The 21,653-nt window shown below is 35.3% G+C and overlaps 1 protein-coding gene across 2 annotated transcripts; it reads right to left on the minus strand.

Moving 5' to 3' along the window:
* Positions 1-59: 59 nt before the first annotated feature.
* On the minus strand, positions 60-2,734 carry LOC113297752 (PTI1-like tyrosine-protein kinase At3g15890). Of its 2 annotated transcripts, none has more exons than XM_026546327.1 (4): positions 2,576-2,734; positions 1,965-2,112; positions 1,235-1,305; positions 60-1,164 (listed from the first exon to the last, which is right to left on the minus strand). In XM_026546327.1, exons 1-4 carry the CDS (start codon positions 2,626-2,628, stop codon positions 495-497), a joined length of 942 nt encoding a protein of 313 aa, XP_026402112.1. In that variant the 5' UTR covers positions 2,629-2,734; the 3' UTR covers positions 60-494. The 2 variants fall into 2 exon arrangements, with proteins under 2 accessions (XP_026402112.1, XP_026402111.1); XM_026546326.1 differs by having other exon boundaries at positions 1,235-1,497.
* Between the last annotated feature and the right edge of the window lie 18,919 nt (positions 2,735-21,653).

The following is a 21,653-nucleotide window of genomic DNA, read 5'->3' on the forward strand; positions in this document are numbered from 1 at the left end:
AAATGTGTCTTGTTTATGAAGCATACTTGAGAGAAAATTTTGGTAGTTGGAGAAAAAGTGATCACAGTGAGCTGCTGTATTTGTCTTAGGTTGTTGGTGTTTAAATTTAGAAAAAGTGTGTTGGATAGGTGATATTTGTGAAACAAGCAAAGTGCTCGTCTGTGTATGCGAACGAGATAATGTAAATGATTCTGCCTTGCTTTGGAAGCCAATGAAAGCCTAATTATACAAAAGACACAAGTAGTGATAAGGGTTTTCATTACATTTGGTAAGAGTCATAATTTGCACTCAAATAGTATAACCAACTAACCAAGTATGCAACAAGTAGAAAGAAAAGAAAGGCATTAGGAAATATATGCATACCCTACTTACACATCCGAATAAAACTATTTCCATTGCTGTTTTTTTATGTAGAAACCGGAGCCAAAATACCTTGAAGTTTACCTTATCAAACTGTAGAAGTGGAATGAATGTGTTTTTTGTTTTGCTTAATCTCACCCAAATATCCTTTTACTTCCATCGTTTTTCCTCACGTAAGGATCATTCATCTTTTGTATCTCCATTGCACCAAAAACACCATACCCATCGCTTTCGTCTCCAACAACTTTGCCTCTTCGATCCACATTGTCATTGTCGTTATCATCATCAGTAGTTCCTTGATCATCTCTATACTTGACACTATCAATTCTCATTTCCAATATTTTATCTTTGCCATCAGAACCCTTAAGAAACTTGACAACTTCTTTCATATTAGGTCGATTCTCGGGGTCAGTTTGAACGCACAATGCTGCGACATTTATCGCTTGTTTCAATTGGTTTATATCGAAATTCCCACGTAATTTTGGATCAGCCAAGTCTTTAAACCTTCCTTTCATTATATACGGTTCAGCCCATTCCGTGATGGTTCTCTTTACTCCTCCGGGCAATCTCTCTATGGGCTTTCTTCCTGTGAGAATCTCCAGTACAAGGATACCTAAACTGTAGACATCACAGCTCTCGGATACTCTACCAAACATTGCGTATTCCGGTGCTAGATAACCATCCGGGATTAACTTGGCAAACCCAAAATCAGCCACTAACGGATCGAAATTTGAATCTAAGAGTACATTACTAGCTTTTATGTCTCTGTGAATTATATGGGGTGTCACTTCTTGGTGCAAGTACCTACATTATAGAATGATAATCAATACAATTTATCACTGAACAATATTCATCTAGGAAGTGTTGTACTTACAAAAGGCCTTCAGCTGAACCAATAATCACATCCATTCTCCTTTTCCAGTCCAGTTGAACTTCACTTGCAAACTGGCCAGGTAGATGAGATAGCAAGCTAAGATTTGGCATGTAATCATAAACTATAAGTCGTTGGTCTGTTCCGGCACAGTAACCCCTAAGACCAAGCAGGTTTTTGTGCCGAACTCGTCCAAGAACTTCAACTTCCACAGCAAATTCCATCTCCGCCTTTAAGTTCATGGCTTTTAACTTTTTCACAGCAATCTATACGATAAGTACTCGTGTTAATAAAAAACATAGAATGAAAATTGTCACATGTTTATATGACCAAATCAGATTAGATATTTTTGCAGTTTCTCTTCTTCTGCCATAGTATGGGTTTGAAACTTCTAGTCTTGATTACACACCAGTCCCGTGGGCTTGGATCAACTACTCGCCCTCTGAAGAAGAAAGTCATCGATGCTCATTCTTTTGGGAACTGGGGATCATTAAGTAGAACACCCATGGTACCATAAACGGGAAGCCTAATCTCCTAGTTTACATCAGACACTCAGACTCAGGATCAAAACATAAATGAGCAAATGTTGGAAAACTCTAGTTTGTTTTAAGATTACATATCATGACATGAGACATCCAGCTGCATCTTTGAGGCATACAACGAGAAAATGTAAAAGCTGATTTCTTCGAAAACATGTAAGTGGGGTATTACTGAGAATCGTATGAAGTGGTACCTGAAGACCATCAGAGGTTTTTCCCCAGTAAACACTGCCAAAGCCTCCTTCCCCGAGCTTGTTATCTTCACTGAATCCATTTGTCGCAGCATTCAGTTCCTTGTACGTGAATATCCTCCAACCATGGGCACCCACATTTGGTGAAAATCTGAAACAATAAGCAAATGCAAAGAAAATAGAGATAAAGAATTTACAGTTATTAAAAGTAAATTCCTGCTGATCATTCAAAAATAAAGAAGAAGATATAAATCGTTTATTCGTTTGGATGAGTCTGTTTAAGTTGGGTTTGCCATTTAATGCCCTAATTTAAAGACGGACCGGACCGAACCTTCGATGTCCTCGAGTCTACTAGTCTAATCATAGGCCTTATCAACATCTAGTGGAGATATGCATCTAAGGTGTACGAGCACTGATGAAGCATATTTTCTTTTTGAAGCATCTGATGAAGACTTTACATTTCTTTCGTAGATTAGACTAATTTTTTTTCGTTCATAAAATCGTCTAAATTTGCAAATGTACAGGATGTCCAAAATATTTATCTATATGTCACAAGCATCAGTTGTAATGAACGATTCAAAACAAAGATGTATTTAGAATACAAAAAGACATACCCTCCACCCTCATCAACCTTCTCACCAGCACAGCAACTTGAAGATGAACCCATCTGTCTTGTAGAGATGCGTTACTCTCTCCGTCTCCCTGATTTATCTTTTCCCAATCTTATGGTTGTATAGACATTTCCAAAGCTTAATAAGTTTTGTTTAGTTCTCTTTCTTCTTTTTCTAAACTTGAATTTTGAGCTTTCAACAACTAGGTAGAAATAGAATGGTTTAATTTGCCGTCTACAGCCGGCGTGGTTGATAACCACGTGTCGAAACCGGTACACTTCTCATTAATTTTAGACGGAATAACATAAGATTTGTGACCCACGTTTAGATTCAGCTGTTTGTGCAAGTAAGAATCCAAAAGCCCCTGTAATAGGTTTCAAGTTTCAACAAACTAGACAATTTAACTTGACAAACAAGCTAAAACCCGCGGGTTAATCCGTGCCCGGCCCGTGAAAACCCGAACCCGGCTCGGCTTGTTTTGAAACAAGCCGGGTTCGGGTTGGAGAAATGTCGGCTTGTGAGTAAACGGGTTAACCCGTCCCGGCCCGTGAACCCGCGGGTTCAACCCGTAAACCCGTGACTGAGCTATCTTCACCTATAAAAGACACGGATGAATGAATCATATCACTTGAAAACTTACTTATAGGTATTGTACTGAGTGAATGTTGGTTGATCTAAATATATTTCATTTCTGTAGATGGTATGTCTTGGCATTAGGTACTACTGCCAAGTTCTTGCATTTCCCTGATTCTTGCCATGGAAGAAGAATTTTGCATAAACCACAATTCAATACACTCTCTTCGATGTACTTGTGTTTTGTGTAAGATCTCCACCCTGAAATTTTGCGATGTTCCAATATCGTAAATGCAGAAGCTTGGCAAAGGGTCCCTCAAAACAAGACTAAACTAGTTCCTACCACTGGGAAGAGCTCATAAAGTCTCCTAGCATCCACAAATGTAAGAAGAAGTAACTTAAATACCTCTTGTGCGTCCTGAGCCACTATAACATACAATTCAGTTACTGAAACCCGAATAACATTTGCCACCACAAATGTGCGTAAGACTTAGTAAAATGAAATGACAACAATACCAGAACAGTGGTTAACTCATACCATTTCCATCTACAGCGAATACGAAAACTACTGCGCATATTCTGGACGGCAATTCTTGCGTGGCTATCTCTTCACCCAGGGAAATGACTGCAGCCTTAGCAGCAGCGAGAGAAGGAAACATGCAAGATGCTCTAAGTGAGAGGAAAGCTGTTGAATATCCCAATCTAAGATATCCTGAAACCAAACCGAATAACAAACTTACAAAATATAGGTGATTCTCTTAGAAATTTATACCAATCATCCAAATTAATCTATGTAGAAATATATAATCTTAAAAAGTGAGTCAGATTTTACGCTTTCCTAAACATGTAAAAAATCATTTAGTCCATCTCTACCCAGAAATTTCCCAAATGCAAGCAATCTCTTGCCATGATCCTTTTCAGACAAATTCTAACAGCACAATCAAATAAGAATTAGTACTATTGGTTACCAAATTCTCATTAAAAAATATAATTTGAGTAAATAACAACGGACAAAACACGAAGGAACCAGTATCAAGATCAACGTACTTCATCTAACAAAGGAATGATTTCCTTCTTCAGTTCCTTATCTTTAGTTCTGAAACGGGCGGGCTAACCCGTGAACCTGCGGGTTCAACCCGTTACGGGCACAGGTTGAAGAAATGACAACCCGTGAAGAATTTCAACCCGCGGGTTTCAACCCGTATTAACCCGAACCCGTGGAACCCGTAACGGGCAAGCCCCGACCCGCCCGTTTGCCAGGCCATGTAATATTATTAGAGTGGGCATCCAATCCATTGTCAAGGCCCAAATGGCTTGAGCCCTTCTAAGCGGCTTAAACAACATTATTTATTTTTGACAATTGATTTGCTACAAAACCTGGTGTAGCGCAAATTCGCTAGGTGACAAAAAAAAAATGGGATGTTTTCCTAATCCTCAAATGTGTTCCTTAACCTTATAAATTATATTTCCTATTTTGCCCTTTCTACAACCCATTGTCATTTGCGTTACACGAAACATCTGGGCCACGGTATATAACATATTCGATGATATGAAGGCAAAATTTCATCCATTCACTGTTTGATTGAAATCACCCACTATCTATTTTTTTCCAAGTTCTAGAGCTCACAGACCAAAAATGGTTGAGATACGGTCATTATATTTCTTATAAAACGTTATTAGTAGCTCAACAAGTTCCGACTATCATCCATTATGAAATAAAACAACATTATCGGATGAGTCATGTAAATAAGTTTGATTATCTTATTTTTCCAGAAAAACACATAGAAGCTCAAAAACATCATTAACGGCAGGAGATCTTTTTTTTTTATGTCCGGTCGATTAACAAAGAACATGGCCGAATCTCTGATGTTTCGTATGAGTGGACAAATGTCAGAACTGACAATATTTAATTCATTGACGCATTTGTTCGTACTTGATCGACTTGTTCACTGCCGAACCGTGTTAATTTGACATTTTGTGTCAAAAAAAAAGTTACATACATAGTAGGAATTACGTGTGCCTACGTAAATCGATTTAAGATCGACTTGTTCACTGCCGAACCGTGTTAATTTGACATTTTGTGTCAAAAAAAAGTTAATTGATTGAATCACTTAAGGTAACATACATAGTAGGAATTACGTGTGCCTACGTAAATCGATTTAATCTTTAATCACTAACACATTGCAGTGTTTATTTCCTTGTAGAAGAGATTAAGATGACTATCTAAGACAAAATGCTAAAGGTTCCCAAATTCTTTTTTGAAGTCGTGTACAAAAGAAAAACAAGTAATTTCAAAGGAAAAACGAACTATATAATATATCCAGAGAAATAGAGACATGAAGGTTTGCATGAAAACGATAAAAGTAAAACTGAACAATAACAATATATACGCAGAAATTTAAGACAGAAAAAGACAAACATCCAACATAATAAGAACAGTTTTGTTTCCGAAATTTGATTTCATTATAAATATTCTAGTAATTTCTTAAACCAAAAAACAAAAAAAAAAATGAAGACAAATTATGACTAAATAAATTAAAATCGCAGTTGTGTTGTACTGGTCATCGTCCAAATAATATTGTTCCCATTGTTGAATACATTTGCACTCGTGCTCCAATTGAACCAAAGTGACGCATTTTCCATCAATATGTACACTATCATTCTTCGCCAGTAGCTTAAAATCAGCAAGATGTTTGAAACAAAGCAGAAAGACACTGCAGGAGTACCTTGAATGAATCAGACAGAAATTGTTAACATCAAGGTGATAGTCTTTTACAAGTACATCGACAAAATTTTGTTTCCTCACAATATCAAAGCACTCACCAGAAATAGCAAGAACCTTGTAACCATAGCAACCAATTTTCTGACAAATATCGAGAAAACAGAAGAGAAGATTAGAATTTTGAAAGATTTACTATCTCTATACTCAGTCCTCTCTAATCCTAACATAGATTTATATAGTATACCCTAAACACAAATTAAGCTTTTCAAAATCCTCGAAAGTACATCTACCCGCATTTAATGTATAACATGTACATGCTTAGTTCCAAGTACGGTTAGGTTCATAGAATGTACCCGCTGCGAGAACAAATGTACTTGGTGTGCTTCTAATTAACTAATTAAATGTAGATGTAACCTCTATTAGGAATGACATAGGAATTTGTTCTAATAGACAACAAATCCAGTTATATTACTTATCTTAGTCTCCGAACTTATTGTTACATGCAATAGTATTGTTTGTTCAGGGTTTAATTTCTTAGGAATTCTGAATACTGGTGGATATTGTTAGAGCACTGCTCGGTCGAACTCGCATGCGTTGCTATCTCAAGCATGTTTGTCAATGTTAGTGATCAAAACTATAAGTCTGGATTTCTAGTCTATTATAGCTAAGTCTCGGACTAGGATAGAAAGTGTAGTTGAGCTCAAGAACTCCATGGTGATCATCATACAAGACGAAGAACTACTCAAGGAACCGGTGGAACTTCATCGACTAAAAGGTATGTGGAAAATTGAACTTATCTATCACTCAAAAGTCTATCTACTCTATCTCCTATCTTGAGACAAAAGTCGTTTTGCTATATAGACTTTAATTATACACATTTGCTATTTCTAGCCGAGTTTATCTCGCTTATCTATTTCTCGAAATATGTGTTGGTAAGCTTTCGCTTTGGCCAAGTTCATCTTTACCTAGTGACGAAAGTCATGTTATGTTTCAATCATTTGAAAATGGCTTTGACGAAAAATGGTTTGTGAATAACAACTATATAACGTCCTCTAAGAATGTTTCAATGATTGAAATGAGAGTTTAGATTGTATAACCAATGTCGGATATAAGATTGTGTGGTAACACATACATGTATAAGTCCTTATTCCTTGAACCAAAGTATGCGTACTTTGTTGATCAGGAAAACCGGAACAAGAGTCTGCGAACCCAGACCGCGTACCCAGTCCGCGTACTGTCGGAGGTTCTCTTCCCGAGAAAATCTGCTGGAGTTCGTGAACTATTTACAAACTTATTCCGGGTACTTAAGTCCTCGTACCTGGTCCGCGTACTTAGGTTGGTTATATTCTAAAAACAATTATTCGTGAACTTATACTTATATTAACTAAGGAATGCAAGTTTGCAAACCGTGGCTATAAAGTTCATGAATCGATTCGAGTGAATCAAATCGTTTTTTCTTCGATTGTGTTTTGTATACTTCTATAAGATCTAAGCAATTGATCAACTCTATAACTAGTTCATTTGAGTCATTCGAACTAGTTATCGTAAAGAAGAATATGGTTGATATGGAAGTGCTCATATGGCTAACCATTTGGTTAACTACTGTTGAACTAACTAAGTGTACATGTTTGAGTATGGTTACACAAAGCTAAATAAACGTGCATTTCATTTGTGTGTAACAAGCTAAGTTCAATCTAACGGTTGAAAGATATTAACTTGAATCTAATCAGGTTTTCATCTAACGGTGAATATTGAATGCTTTGTTACTAAGCTAACATTGATTGCAAACCCTGATTTGAAAGATTATATAAGGGAGAACTCTAGCAACTGGGAAACCTAATCCCCACACCTCCTGTGTGATACTAGTTGTATAAGCTAGATTCGGTTCTCCTTTAACCTTAGGTTTCTACCGAGACTCTATAGATTAACGACTTGAAGACTTAATTGGGATTGTGAAGCCAGACCGATACTACTTTCTTGTATTTGTATGATTTGATCTTGCTGTTTATATCGTATTGACTACAATCGTAAAGATTGGCTTGAGATTGATATCTCTGATAGGAAAGATATAAAAGTAATCACAAACATCTTCGTCTCATCGTTTGAGATTCCACAATATCTTCTTTCGCCGCGTCGATTAAGATTATTGTGAGGTGATTGACAATACTAGGTTGTTCTTCAAGAATATAAGTCTGGGTTATCAATTGGTTCATGTTCACCTTGATTTATCAAAAGACGGAACAAAACTTGTAGGTATTTCTGTGGGAGACAGATTTATCTATTACCGTAGACTTTTATGTGTGATACAGATTTGTTTATTAAAGTCGTCGACTTTGGATCGTAGCAACTCTTAGTTATGGGTGAGATCAGCTAAGGGAATCAAATGTGTAGTATCCTGCTGGGATCAGAGACGTAGGAGCATAATTGTGCCTTGGATCAGTGTGAGATTGATTGGGGTTCAACTACAGTCCAGACCGAAGTTAGTTTGTAGTAGGTTAGTGTCTATAGCGGCTTAATACAGTGTGTGTTCAATCTGGACTAGGTCCCGGGGGTTTTCTGCATTTGCGGTTTCCTCGTTAACAAAACTTCTGGTGTCTGTGTTATTTCTTTTCCGCATTATATTTTGTTATATAATTGAAATATCACAGGTTGTGCGTTTGAATCAATCAATTGGGAAATCTGACCTTTGGTTGTTGATTGAAATTGATTGATACTTGAACATTTATTTTTGGTACCGTTCAAGTGATTTCTCTTGTATTCAATTAGACTCAAAAATTTCCATTTGCTTGAGTAAGAATTTAATCGAAAAAGAGAGATATAACTCTTTGATATACTTTATTAAGATTGAGTCTAGTTGATTCTCTTGAAAGTATATTGGAGTTAGTCCATACATATTTCTAATCGAAATATTAGGTGTGGTTGTTATACCCCCGCTTTTTCAATTAGTATCAGAGCAGGCAAACACGTTTAAAGACCTTATAAGTCTGTGTTTGTAGTGATCTGACTCTATGGAAAAGAGCACTATCTCTGATAAACACATCACCAGAAATAAATTTTTTGTCTCGACTCCATCTATTAAAGAGAAAGATTTGTCGATCTCAAATATAGACGAACCTTGTGTTCTGACGAGACAGACAGACATTGACATGCGTTATCCCGATTACCCTTCAAAAGAGTCTATCTATATTAATGAAAGGGAAACAACTGAAGAGAGTAAGTTGATTCTAAATCTTGTTAGAATTCAAGCTGATAGATTTAATCGGTTGAAAAACAATGGCAATGTTCTTCTTGGTGTAGTACGAGACTGTAATTCCAAAAATGTTGAAGTTGGATCTTCACGTATCCTACTCGAGGCAAGCCTCAAAAAGGATGCATTGGAAATTGAACATCGCTTGAGTAAACTCTCGATTCAAGGATGTTCCAAAAAGTCCTCTTCACCATTTACTTCTATTGCAAGTGAGAAAACTCCAGTTCCGGAAGTAAAACCAATATCTCTTTCTATTGGAAAGGATGTGCCTGTAATCTCTCCTGATCAAGGATGTTGCACATCAAATGGGAGGAAGAAATCTTCAAATGATGATGTTAAGACGGAACTTTATAATCACTCTTATGATCAGAAATTATGTCTCTTTTGTGATTCAAAAGGACCTGCTAAGCAAAAGAGAAACTCTAGGTTGAATAAGAATTCTTATATTCAACTTCAACACACCTTAAATTTAATTCTCAAAGGTGTAACTGACATTCGTATGTCCAAACCAATTGGTTTTCGTACTTACCCTGTGTATGCTACCAGGAAGGTCAGTTCAATGAGTTCCTCGAATGCTCAGAAGCAGAACAGGCGTCTTAACAATCGTCTAAGGAAAAATCAAGTCTTTTCTTCAAAAAGGGGAGGAGATAACGCTATTTTTAACGTGAACAAAATTCCAGGAAAAAGGGAAAAAAATGATGATATGAATGATAACCTGAAGGAGATGATTAAAGGTTATAAAGAAATTTTCAACAGGTTGTCAACCTCGTCAAGTCAAAATCCTTCTGGTAAGAACTCAAACTATGTCTCTAATTTTGATGACAGTAAGTTCTATGATAATTTCTCGCATCAAAAAGGATTCCTTCCTAGATTTGAAAAGAAAAGGAGACCCAACCACAAACACAGTTCATTTAATGAGCTTAGAGCTCATACTTGTGTCAAGTAATCACAAGGATTGAAAATTTACTCATAAAAATCATGTTGAGTAAGATGTGTTAATAATCAGGTATACTGTTGGCAAAATTGCTTTCTGATTAGTTGAGCTATTTTCTTATCGTCCATAACTAAACTATTGCCGAAAGCTTTGCTTAATGTTTTGGTTGTGTCTGATGTTGTTGTTCTTTTTTGTGTTGAGTGAAACTATGTTGTGTGCTCTAAATTATTTCTCAATGGAGATATAAAATTTATAGAGCCAAAAAATCTTGTGATATTTTTCACATAGCAGAAATTCTGTTTTGTCGTAAAAAATACGACCAGTTGCGTACCTTTGTTGTTGGGTCAAGATTGTGTTCGTACGAGTACCCGCGTTACTGTCACGAAATAATTTTTAGAAACCTTAAAAGTTACCTTCCCTAAGAAACCATTTAAATACCAAAACCCTTGAGTCTCGTACGCATACTCTGGGATTTTTTTGTGGTTTGTCAAGAATGTCTTCTTCTAACTCTAGCGGTTTTGCAAAAGGGTTTCTTGACAAAGGTATTGGTTTTGAGTCCAAGGGAAGGAAGAAAAGAACCCTTGTAGAAGATGATCATCCTAATGCCTCATGTTACTATGCTTATACACATCGGGATGTTTAGAATGAGGATATGGTCTCTGCTGAACTGGTTCATGATTTTCTTAAATATTTTGAGGAAGCAAAACTGCAGCTCGTTGATACTTTGAAGAGTCTTGATGTGTTAAGAACTGAGTTGAAAAAGGTTACTTCTGACCTTGGTCTCATAAAGACACATGTTAAAGATCTTATCAATGAGGATATCTTTTCTGAAGATGCAGTGGATACTGTCAATCACAAGCTTAAAGACCTCAAGGCTCGTGAGGATTCCGAAACGTCTATGTGATTTCATTTCGTGTTCGGATGTGATGGTTTAGGAGTCTGTTTTTTCTTTTTAGCTTGTTGATTTTATTTTTCCTAGTAAATCTTCGGATAAGAATTTTATTTTCTTGTTTTGTTTAAGAAGAATAACTAGAGTTTGGAATAGCCATTATTGTGATTACACATAGCTATGTCCAACATTTTCATCTTCATGTTTTTAGGTTTATTTGTTTAAATTCTAAAAAGTTGTTTGGAAGATGATTTTTGCAGTATTAATCGTTATGATTCTATATATTGCAATTTGTTATGGGATATGTGTGTTTGCGTCCGTGAACTATGATTGTCCCATACCTTGTCAAAAGTTAAGTCTTTCGTATGTCGATACACATGTATTGATAAAAGAATGAATGAGCTTTTGACATCACAAAAGTTTGAAGCCTATTATTTCATTATGCAAATATTGATGGAAGATAGGATGAAATTTTGTTTTCAAGGATTATGTCTATTGCATGTCATTGTGCAAATAGTAATGGAAAAATATAATGAATCCTTGTCTATTACACAGTATTGATCTTCCCTGATCCATATTTTATGTATATACTGTGAGGATCCGTAAGTTCTCTTATGTTGAGCAATTCTGATTAGATTAATTATGAGGTCTCTTGTGGTTAATCTAATTGAGTATTTTTGGATTCAAATTCATATTCGTATGTGATTTGTTATGTCCAAAGAAATCCTTCTTTTCTTATGAAATTAAGGTCGCTCTTGTTGTTCTTTCGGGAATGACATATTATGGGGGAGAGTTATTAATTGAACTTGTGCTTAATTGCCAAATATTTGTGGGGAGTGCGGTTGTGGAATATTATAGGAGTTATCTTGTATCTTTATAAACTCCTTGATGAAAGCATTTAGCTTCGGCTATATGATTGCATCTAAACAAGTTGATATGTGCTTTCTTTTGGTCATGAAATGTCTGTATGGAAATTTTTATTAGGATTCCGTTTTCGTACCTTTGCCAATTTATTGACAAAAAGGGGGAGAATTAATGTGTAGTTCATACTACAAATACATATGGTTTTCGGATCATTATGTAAGGGGGAGTGGTTTCCATGTGAGATGGAGTATTGACTAAGGGGGAGTGATACATATCACCATAGTATTGTTGTCGAAGTTATGATACAATTGAACATTCATGTTGTACAATAATACTATGACACTGTATAACAATGATTGAGAATTCTTGTTTTCTCATTGTTATAGCTACGGATTTTCAACAACGATGATGCTAAAGTTACAACCTTTGGAATCATTAGAGTACTTGGAAGTGACAACGATTTCGAGTAATGTTGAAGATTAGGCATGTGGAAGAAGAGCTATAAAAGTTTATTTATCTATTTTTGTATTCCATATGTATTGATAGTTTTGTCACTAAAATTGACAAAGGGGGAGATTGTTAGAGCACTGCTCGGTCGAACTCGCATGCGTTGCTATCTCAAGCATGTTTGTAAATGTTAGTGATCAAAACTATAAGTCTTGATTTCTAGTCTACTATAGCTAAGTCTCGGACTAGGACAGAAAGTGTAGTTGAGCTCAAGAACTCCATGGTGATCATCATACAAGACGAAGAACTACTCAAGGAACTGGTGGAACTTCATCGACTAAAAGGTATGTGGAGACTTGAACTTATCTATCACTCAAAAGTCTATCTACTGTATCTCCTATCTTGAGACAAAAGCCGTTTTGTTATATAGACTTTGATTATACACATTTGCTATTTCGAGCCGTGTTTATCTCGCTTATCTATTTCTCGAAATATGTGTTGGTAAGCTTTCGCTTTGGCCAAAGTTCATCTTTACCTAGTGACGAAAGTCATGTTATGTTTCAATCACTTGAAAATGGCTTTGACGAAAAATGGTTTGTGAATAACAACTATATAACGTCCTCTAAGAATGTTTCAATGATTGAAATGAGAGTTTAGATTGTATAACCAATGTTGGATATAAGAGTGTGTGGTAATACATACATGTATAACTCCTTATTCCTTGAACCAAAGTATGCGTACTTTGTTGATCAGGAAAATCGAAATAAGAGTCCGCGAACCCAGTCCGCGTACTTTCGGAGGTTCTCTTCCCAAGAAAATCTGCTGGAGTTTGTGAACTATTTACAAACTTATTCCGGGTACTTAAGTCCGCCTACCTGGTCCGCGTACTTAGGTTGGTTATATTCTAAATACGATTATTCGTGAACTTATACTTATATTAACTAAGGAATACAAGTTTGCAAACATTGGCTATAAAGTTCATGAATCGATTCGAGTGAATCAAATCGTTTTTGCTTCGATTGTGTTTTGTATACTTCTATAAGATCTAAGCAATTGAACAACTCTCTAACTAGTTCATTTGAACTAGTTACGGTGAAGAAGAATATGGTTGATATGAAAGTGCTCATGTGGCTAGCCATTTGGTTAACTACTGTTGAACCAACCAATGTACATGTTTGGGTACTGTTACACAAACCTAAAACGTGCATTTGATTTGTGTATAACAAGCTAAGTTTTTGATCTAACGGTAGAAAGATATTAGCTTGAATCTAATCATGTTTTCATCTAACAGTGAATATCGAATGCTTTGTTACTAAGCTAACATTGATTGCAAACCCTGATTTGAAAGACTATATAGGGAGAACTCTAGCAAATGGGAAACCTAATTCCCACACCTTCTGTGCGATACTAGTTGTATAAGCTAGAGTCGATTCTTTAACCTTAGGTTTCTACCGAGACCCTGTAGGTTAACGACTTGAAGACTTCATTGGGATTGTGAAGCCAGACCGATACTACTTTCTTGTAGTTGTGTGATCTGATCTTGTTGTTCCTATCGTATTGAGTACAATCGTAACGATTGGCTTGAGATTGATATCTCCGATAGGAAAGATATAAAAGTAATCACAAACATCTTCGTCTCTTCATTTGTGATTCCTCAATATCTTATTTCGCCACATCGATTAAGATTATTATGAGGTGATTGATAATACTAGGCTGTTCTTCGGGAATATAAGTCCGGGTTATCAATTGGTTCATGTTCACCTTGATTTATCAAAAGACGGAACAAAATTTGTAGGTATTTCTGTGGGAGACAGATTTATCTATTACCATAGACTTTTCTGTGTGATACAGATTTGTTTGTTAAAGTCTTCGACTTTGGGTCGTAGCAACTCTTAGTTGTGGGTGAGATCAGCTTAGGGAATCAAGTGCGTAGTATCCTGCTGGGATCAGAGATGTAGGAGCATAACTGTACCTTGGATCAGTGTGAGATTGATTGGGGTTCAACTACAGTCCAGACCGAAGTTATTTTGTAGTAGGCTAGTGTCTGTAACGGCTTAATACAATGTGTGTTCAATCTGGACTGCGTCCCGAGGTTTTTCTGCATTTGCGGTTTCCTCGTTAACAAAACTTCTCATGTCTGTGTTATAATATAATTGAAATATCACAGGTTGTGCATTTGAATCAATGAATTGGGAAATCCGACCTTTGGTTGTTGATTGAAATTGATTGATACTTGAACATTGGTCTTTGGTACCGTTCAAGTGATTTCTCTTGTATTCAATAAGACTCGCAAATTTCACTAGTAATGTGAAACCAAGTGATGCAAGTAATCCCACGATGTAGAGACATGATTGTTCGGTACTCTTCTTGATTATCTCATCAACATCATTAATGCCGATTACTTTGGATGTATCACAATTTAGGATGATGCCTTGCCATAAATTTTCATTTAAAAGCAAAGAAAAAACTTGTCCCAACATAGTTTCTCAATTAAGAAGGAAAAAAGTCGCCATTATAAAGCTTAATCTGTCAAATAATCCTTATCTTGCTAAAATGTCTTGTGATACTAATAATTCACTTCATATCCAAGGCTAACACAAATTCATTGGGAAGCAATGATCCAGATGTTCATATATACACAAATGAAATTTCCGATGTTTTCGTATCTGATCGAGTGAGACCAGTTATTGATGGTAGACAAAGTTGATCCAAGAACCGTGGCGCCGATGTTGGTGGTAGTCAAAACCGACTTAATAACAGTGGTGGTGGTGGTGGTGAAGGATGTAGTCAAGGTAGTGGTAAAATGGTTTCCCATGATGATCATGATGAAAGTGGTGATGATGATAATGAAGATGGGGGTCCTTCAATCCTCTATGTGTAGTTACTCCATCAATATAAGAATGTTGCTTAAAAACAATGGGGATGTTGGTGATTACAGGGAAACGATGATTGATAAGGATGAAGTTATTGTACTTGTTGGGACTCGAAACATGGGTTTCGATGTTGCAGAAATGGATGTTTTTTACCGCGGTGGAAATCCAGAGTTAGGCATAGAACCCTTCATTTCAGCAGGAGGAAAAGTGAAAGATTTTTTTCACATCCTGTATTTGAAGAAAACATCGTCGGAGATTCTGCACCTCCCAAAACTCGAACTGCTCCATCCACAAGTGGGAAGATGCAGGTTGACAAGTGAACAATCAAATTCATATGTTTATTTTTTCTTATGTTATGTTTAAGGATCATATGTACAATTTTTTTTTTGTTTATTACTGTTGATGTTGATTTTGTTGTTTTTTTCCCTCCTTGTTGTTTACTGTCTGTTTATTTCGTCTTCTATTTTTATTTTATAACTTAAATATACCATGCTCACGGGACAGAGTTAATGAATGCAAGAATGTCGTATGTTATTTTTGTGCTTCTATAAAAGAATCTTGTATAGTATTTGGTAAATAATGTATGTCTGTTATAGTTGATGTATATGGTGTAAAACTACAAATAATTTACAGTTGGCCCTCCCCCAATTATAAAAAAATAAATAGAAAGGATCGTACAAATATGAAAAAAGGCGAAGATGTTAAAGCAGAAGTAAAGAGCTTACACCAGAATATATTAAAATCTCAAAAACCAAGGTTGCTACGAGAGGAAAAATTGTGATCCGATACAAGGAACAAGTTCTCATGACCCTAACTGTTGTTGATTCATAATAATAATTAAAAAAAAAAAGTTCGAAACTTCGAATAAGTGATGGAGGTATGTTGTATAGTTGTGTATTTAAGATATAAGGTATATGAACATCAACAAGGAATGTGGGAAGATAAACTAACAACTTAGAATGAATGTCATCATTATATATGGGTAATTATGGACTAATTATATGACGCATTCCATGTGATAAAATAGAAGGTCGATGCGGTTTTGGAGGTATATTTGTTCTGTAGACCCGAAATCGAAGACATCTCTTTATTTTTCTTTGGTGGTGTTGAATAGGACACATTTACAAAGCCGAGAAAACAAGTTTCGGATATTGAGGCTCTTTTAGGCATTGCAAAAACCTTAGTGGCATGTGTTAAAGCGCAAAATAGCGATGGTGTAACTCCCAATGATTTCATTACCTGTCTGTTCTTACTTTTTGAAGGAAAATGGTGGAATGCCCCCTATAAAAGCCAAATAATCATTGGGTTGGAAGGATGTAGGTGTTGAAGTATGACATATCTTCATGAAGGTTCCAGGATGTTGTACGATGTAAGCAAAATAACTACCAGGAGAGGATAAATTGTGATTTGAGTAGTGATATACCATTAAAGACATGATGCAAAAACGGTATGACCGTAACGTAATGTATATAAACATATATTTTTTCCTACGGTTGGATTGTATAAGAACAGTTGTAGACATAATGACTAGTATAAATAACCTAATCAGTTTCGAGGATTCAGATTCGGTTACTGCACAACATTAGTCATTGTCATTTAAGTACAATTCGTATACCATGTATAATTATATAACCAAACAAAATACTTCTTAAGATTATACCAGGTTTCGATTTAATCTAACGTTATTATTCATAGTTCGTTAATTATTCATATATCAGACAAACATACAAGACGAAAGATGTGGAGCTAAATGTTATTATTAATTAATTTTCGCATGAACATTGATTTCAAATGTTCAAATCACAGAATTACCAAGGTTGGAGTTTTTAAACTCTCTTCAAATCCATAATCCTTTTTTTTAAACAAGACAGTAAAAATGAAAAGTAAGATTGTAACCAACTAATTTAATGTATCCATAACACCACCAATAGTATAACAAATATTGTTCTCGTTGTTGAACCCCAACGCCACCTTGACCATCATTGATTTCCACCATGGCTAGTGCATTTGGTTTTGAAAGTCTTGGCTTTTCTTCTTTTCGGCTTAAATCCTTAAGCTGATGCTATTGTCTTCCTTCCCCTCTTAGCGTCAGCCCTTGGAACAAGCTCATGGATAAAACGAGCTTATAGAAAGTTGACACCTTCGCAACCAAAGTTGGAAATGGTTTCAGTCAACTTCTTCTTGGTTATTACCTCGGTGTCTTCGACAACATTGTAACAATCCAAGAAATTCCTAATCTGTACCGCCTACATGATTTAAAAAATGACAAAGGTTCGAGCAAACAAAGGACAAATCGAAAGGATCTTACAAATCTATAAGGCTTGTACAACCTATAATAGTTAAGCACGAAGGTTTCACAAACCATTTTAGATAACCAATATTAAAATCGAAACTATAAAAGTAATTTAGTTTTCATATGTTACCAAGGAAAAAATTTCCCGAAGCAATTTTCCCTTTAGACCAACAAATTGACTAAGATACTTAAATTCTATTGTCGAACCGATTGCGTATGTACAACCGTTTATTTCGACAAGACACAAATAGAGATCAGAATTAACTATATTTCTCTTATCAGGCTCTAATTATTTCAGAAAATAACTTAGACCTTCCCCTTTAGACAAGACAAACACTAGGTTAGTTAACTAGTTTTTCTTGTCGAGGCATTCGATTAGGCTTAAATAACCGAATCCTCCAATTGATAAGTCTAACTAAGATCAGAATGAACTTAGTTTCTCTTATTCAGAATCAAATGGACTAAACAAGTGACCCCGTAACTTTTGTTAAGCCAAAAACAATAGATGCAAACCAAAAGAAATTGACTTGTCATTGTTTTTCTCAACCAGATCAATTGAATAATTATAATCATTATAGCACCGCAATTGCACCAAATTTCGTTAAGCAAAAACATTCGATACCAAACAATAAAGAAGATAGCAAATTATAAGTCAAATAGATTGACACGGTTTTTCTTAACCGGAAACAATTGAATCATAAAAATCAATCCAAAGAGAAAAATGGAACATATCAATTGTCCCGAAATTTTGTTAAGCAAAAGCAAAATATATGCAATATAATCAGGCTTTTCTTAAACAAGAAAAACGATTAACTACCAAATAAAAATCGTTACCTCAATTTTCGCAGCCACTTCTCCCCAGAAAGATATGTCATTAAGCGAAATTTCAAATAAGAACTCTCCCCATGTGTGTTGTCATCCTCTCACAAGAACAAAGAACAAGAACAAAAGCAACCTTTACTAGAGAAAGGTTGAATTGGTTTTAACTAATGCGTGCCAATATTAAAAGTTTAAGCCCGAATACATATGTTATGCTAAACAAACTTATTTAACATAAATTGATTATCAACATATTGTGACTTTTCACATATGAGTTTCAATCGGAACATCTTATGATCCTTTGATAAAGCCTACTAATATGGGATAGAACTTAATCCCGCTAAATCAAAAAGCCACACAAATCATAAGGGACATCACCATATGAGATCGAATATTTAGGTCAATAAAAACCGAAATCAAACATCTCATAAATCCGAAAGCACATAACAAAAATATAATCATTCATACACAGGCGATGCAATCAGAACTATCAGATAATGAAACAAAGGTTATAAAATAATATTTTTATTCATTCATAATAAATATTGATAGTTTTATTCGTATAGACCTTATACAAAATATCGAAATAAATCAACACATTATTGTCTATTTGCTCATTAGATCTTTGAATAGTTTTTCTCAAAGATCGTCCTCAATATCCTCAAATTTTTCGGGATCTTCGTCTACAACATCACGACTGATTTCACGGATTCTACACACAGTACCTTGATTATGTTCACAGGTCAAAGCATTAACCTTCCGATTAATATTCCTTGTATACTCCATATTAACGATTCCAAGTTTAATCAATTTTCTTTGGTTACAGATAACAGTTCTTAGTAATGTTGCATATTTATGATGAGTTTCAACAGTACTGATGAGGACTTGGCGAAGATTGAGAATATCAATCTTAGCATCCAAACTATTTTGGACAAGAAGATTACTATCTCCTGCATGAGATGTCACATCTTCATTCTATTTTCCTTTATCCTCACTACCAAATTTCTTGAAGGAATCAACAAGATTAATAGTTTCACTAGAAACCATTTCACTCAAGGCTTTCAGAATCTTGGCTTGAGATCTGATTTGAGGATACATCTTTTAGTATAAGTTCTCAAACAAGATAAGTATATATACCAAAGGATTTCAACATACAAACATAGGTATCAGCATTAAATAAGTAATTCTGACCAGAATCGAAAATAAATTCGCATCTTATGTGTCTTCACATCCTAAAGATCTTTTCGGAAAAGTATTAATCATCAAAATCATGTAGCTAAAAATACTTTAGACAAGAAAACTTATCCCGTTTACACAAGTTGTTTTTAAGACAACTTTTATACAAAGCAAGAATATATTAATTCTCCAGTAGATTTTGTATTCTCTCTATATTGAATAAGAGATATTAACAGGATTCCAGATGCCCAGATACTTGTGCTTCCTTACATCAAAAGATTGGGAATTGTAAGAATTCACTTTCCAACACTTTTAAATGTTAGCGTGATAAGAACCTTCCTCATCAAGTATATTTGGAGCAACATCTTCCTTTTTATCTTTAAAGACATGATCTTGTGTCCTTGTATGGGTTGAAAGAGATTGATTCATCCTTCTTATTATGATTTTCCCACGATGCTATATTCATGATTACCTTTTGAGCCTAAGATGGTAACTCCTTTTTATTTAAACCCACATAGTCTTGGTCAGATATCTTGCAAATAGCATAAACCTTTGATTCGAGACTTTAATATGTCTATTTAAGGTATCAAAACCTTGTTGAAGATGTCTTTCTGAGGATTTTCCAAATCATACCTCTTGACATGTCTCTGTAAGAATTTCTCTTTCAAGAAGTTTATTCCTTACTTGTGAATGATCCAGCGATTGTGTAAGACTCTCACACTCTGAAGTTTTTTTATTCACTTTTTTACACAGAGCTAGTTTGAATTCCAAATAATCTGCCACATTAATTTGGAGGCTAAGTGTAGCACGCTTTGCTTCACAAATTCTTACATTTAATTAAACAATAAGTTCAAAGACATATTCCAGACAGTCAATGGATTTTCTTGCTTCTGAGAAACTTTTGACTTTATTGAAAAACTTTTGCAATCCAGTCATAAACTCAGAATTAGGGCAGGAAGGTGGGTTTTAAATCTTTCTTACAGTCTGAAATAGTAACAGAATATTTTTTACCGGTAATTACAATCGGATCCAAAAAAGATTTTCAATCAGGTACTTGAACATGAGTCTTAATCAAGTGTTTATTAGTCATAGACTTCGTACTTGATTTTAAGAAAGAACTACGAGACTAATTTCCATTGACGTTTTTTAGGAGATTATTCTCAAAATCTTGATGTACGCTTACTGAGTCTTTTATAAGTTTAGCTTTAGTTTTTTTATTTCGACTCATCTCTTATAGTTTGGATCGCACCAAACACGGATTGTTAGATATTTGCATGTTTTCCTACTCGGATACCAATTGAAAAGACGTGGGTGACCAAATACACCATAATATTTTAATTATCCACCTATCAGTCCTTTACCGAATGTGATCGTCTATGGACAGAATCGAGACAACAAAAAAAATTTGGTTCACACTTCGTGTGATCGTCTGTGGATACGAGATCGAGACAATACAACAACAAGATCACTTGTGTGATTGACTATGGATACAAGATTGAGACGATACGACAACAAAGTGTGCACTTGATAATAGGTACAATATTAAACCGAAACTATATAGGATCAATATCAAGTGCTACGGAGTTAATGTTGAAAAAACGGGGGTCTAACAATCACACCGAATATTACGTTCGGCAATCTGTATGGACTAAGTCCAATATAATTCCAACTAGACAGTCATACTCAATCAAGGAAATATATCCAAGATTTATATCTATGTTTCTCAATGTAATCAACAAATCAAACAGATGGAATCCGTAAGCCTGATTATTATGAGAAACAATTTGAACGGTACCAAAGACCAATGTTCAAGTGTCAATAAATTTCAATCAACAATCAAAGGTCGGATTTACCAATTGATTGAACTACGCACAATCTGTGATATTTCAATTGTATAAACAAATATAATGCAGAAAATAAATAACGCAGACACCAGAAGTTTTTTTAACGAGGAAACCGCAAATGCAGAAAAACCCCGAGACCTAGTCCAGATTTGAACACCACACTGTATTAAGCCGCCACAGACTCTAGCCTACTACAAGTTAACTTCGGACTGGAATGTAGTTGAGCCTTAACCAATGTCACACTGATTAAGGTACACTGGCGTTCCTTACGCCTCTGAATCCCAACAGGAATCTACGCACTTGATTCCCTTAGCTGATCTCACCCACAACTAAGAGTTGCCACGACCCAAAATCGAAGACTTGATAAACAAATCTGTCTCCCACAGAAAAGTCTATTCTG

The sequence above is a fragment of the Papaver somniferum genome, chromosome 7 (genome assembly GCF_003573695.1).
Source record: "Papaver somniferum cultivar HN1 chromosome 7, ASM357369v1, whole genome shotgun sequence".
Classification (NCBI taxonomy): Eukaryota; Viridiplantae; Streptophyta; class Magnoliopsida; order Ranunculales; family Papaveraceae; genus Papaver; species Papaver somniferum.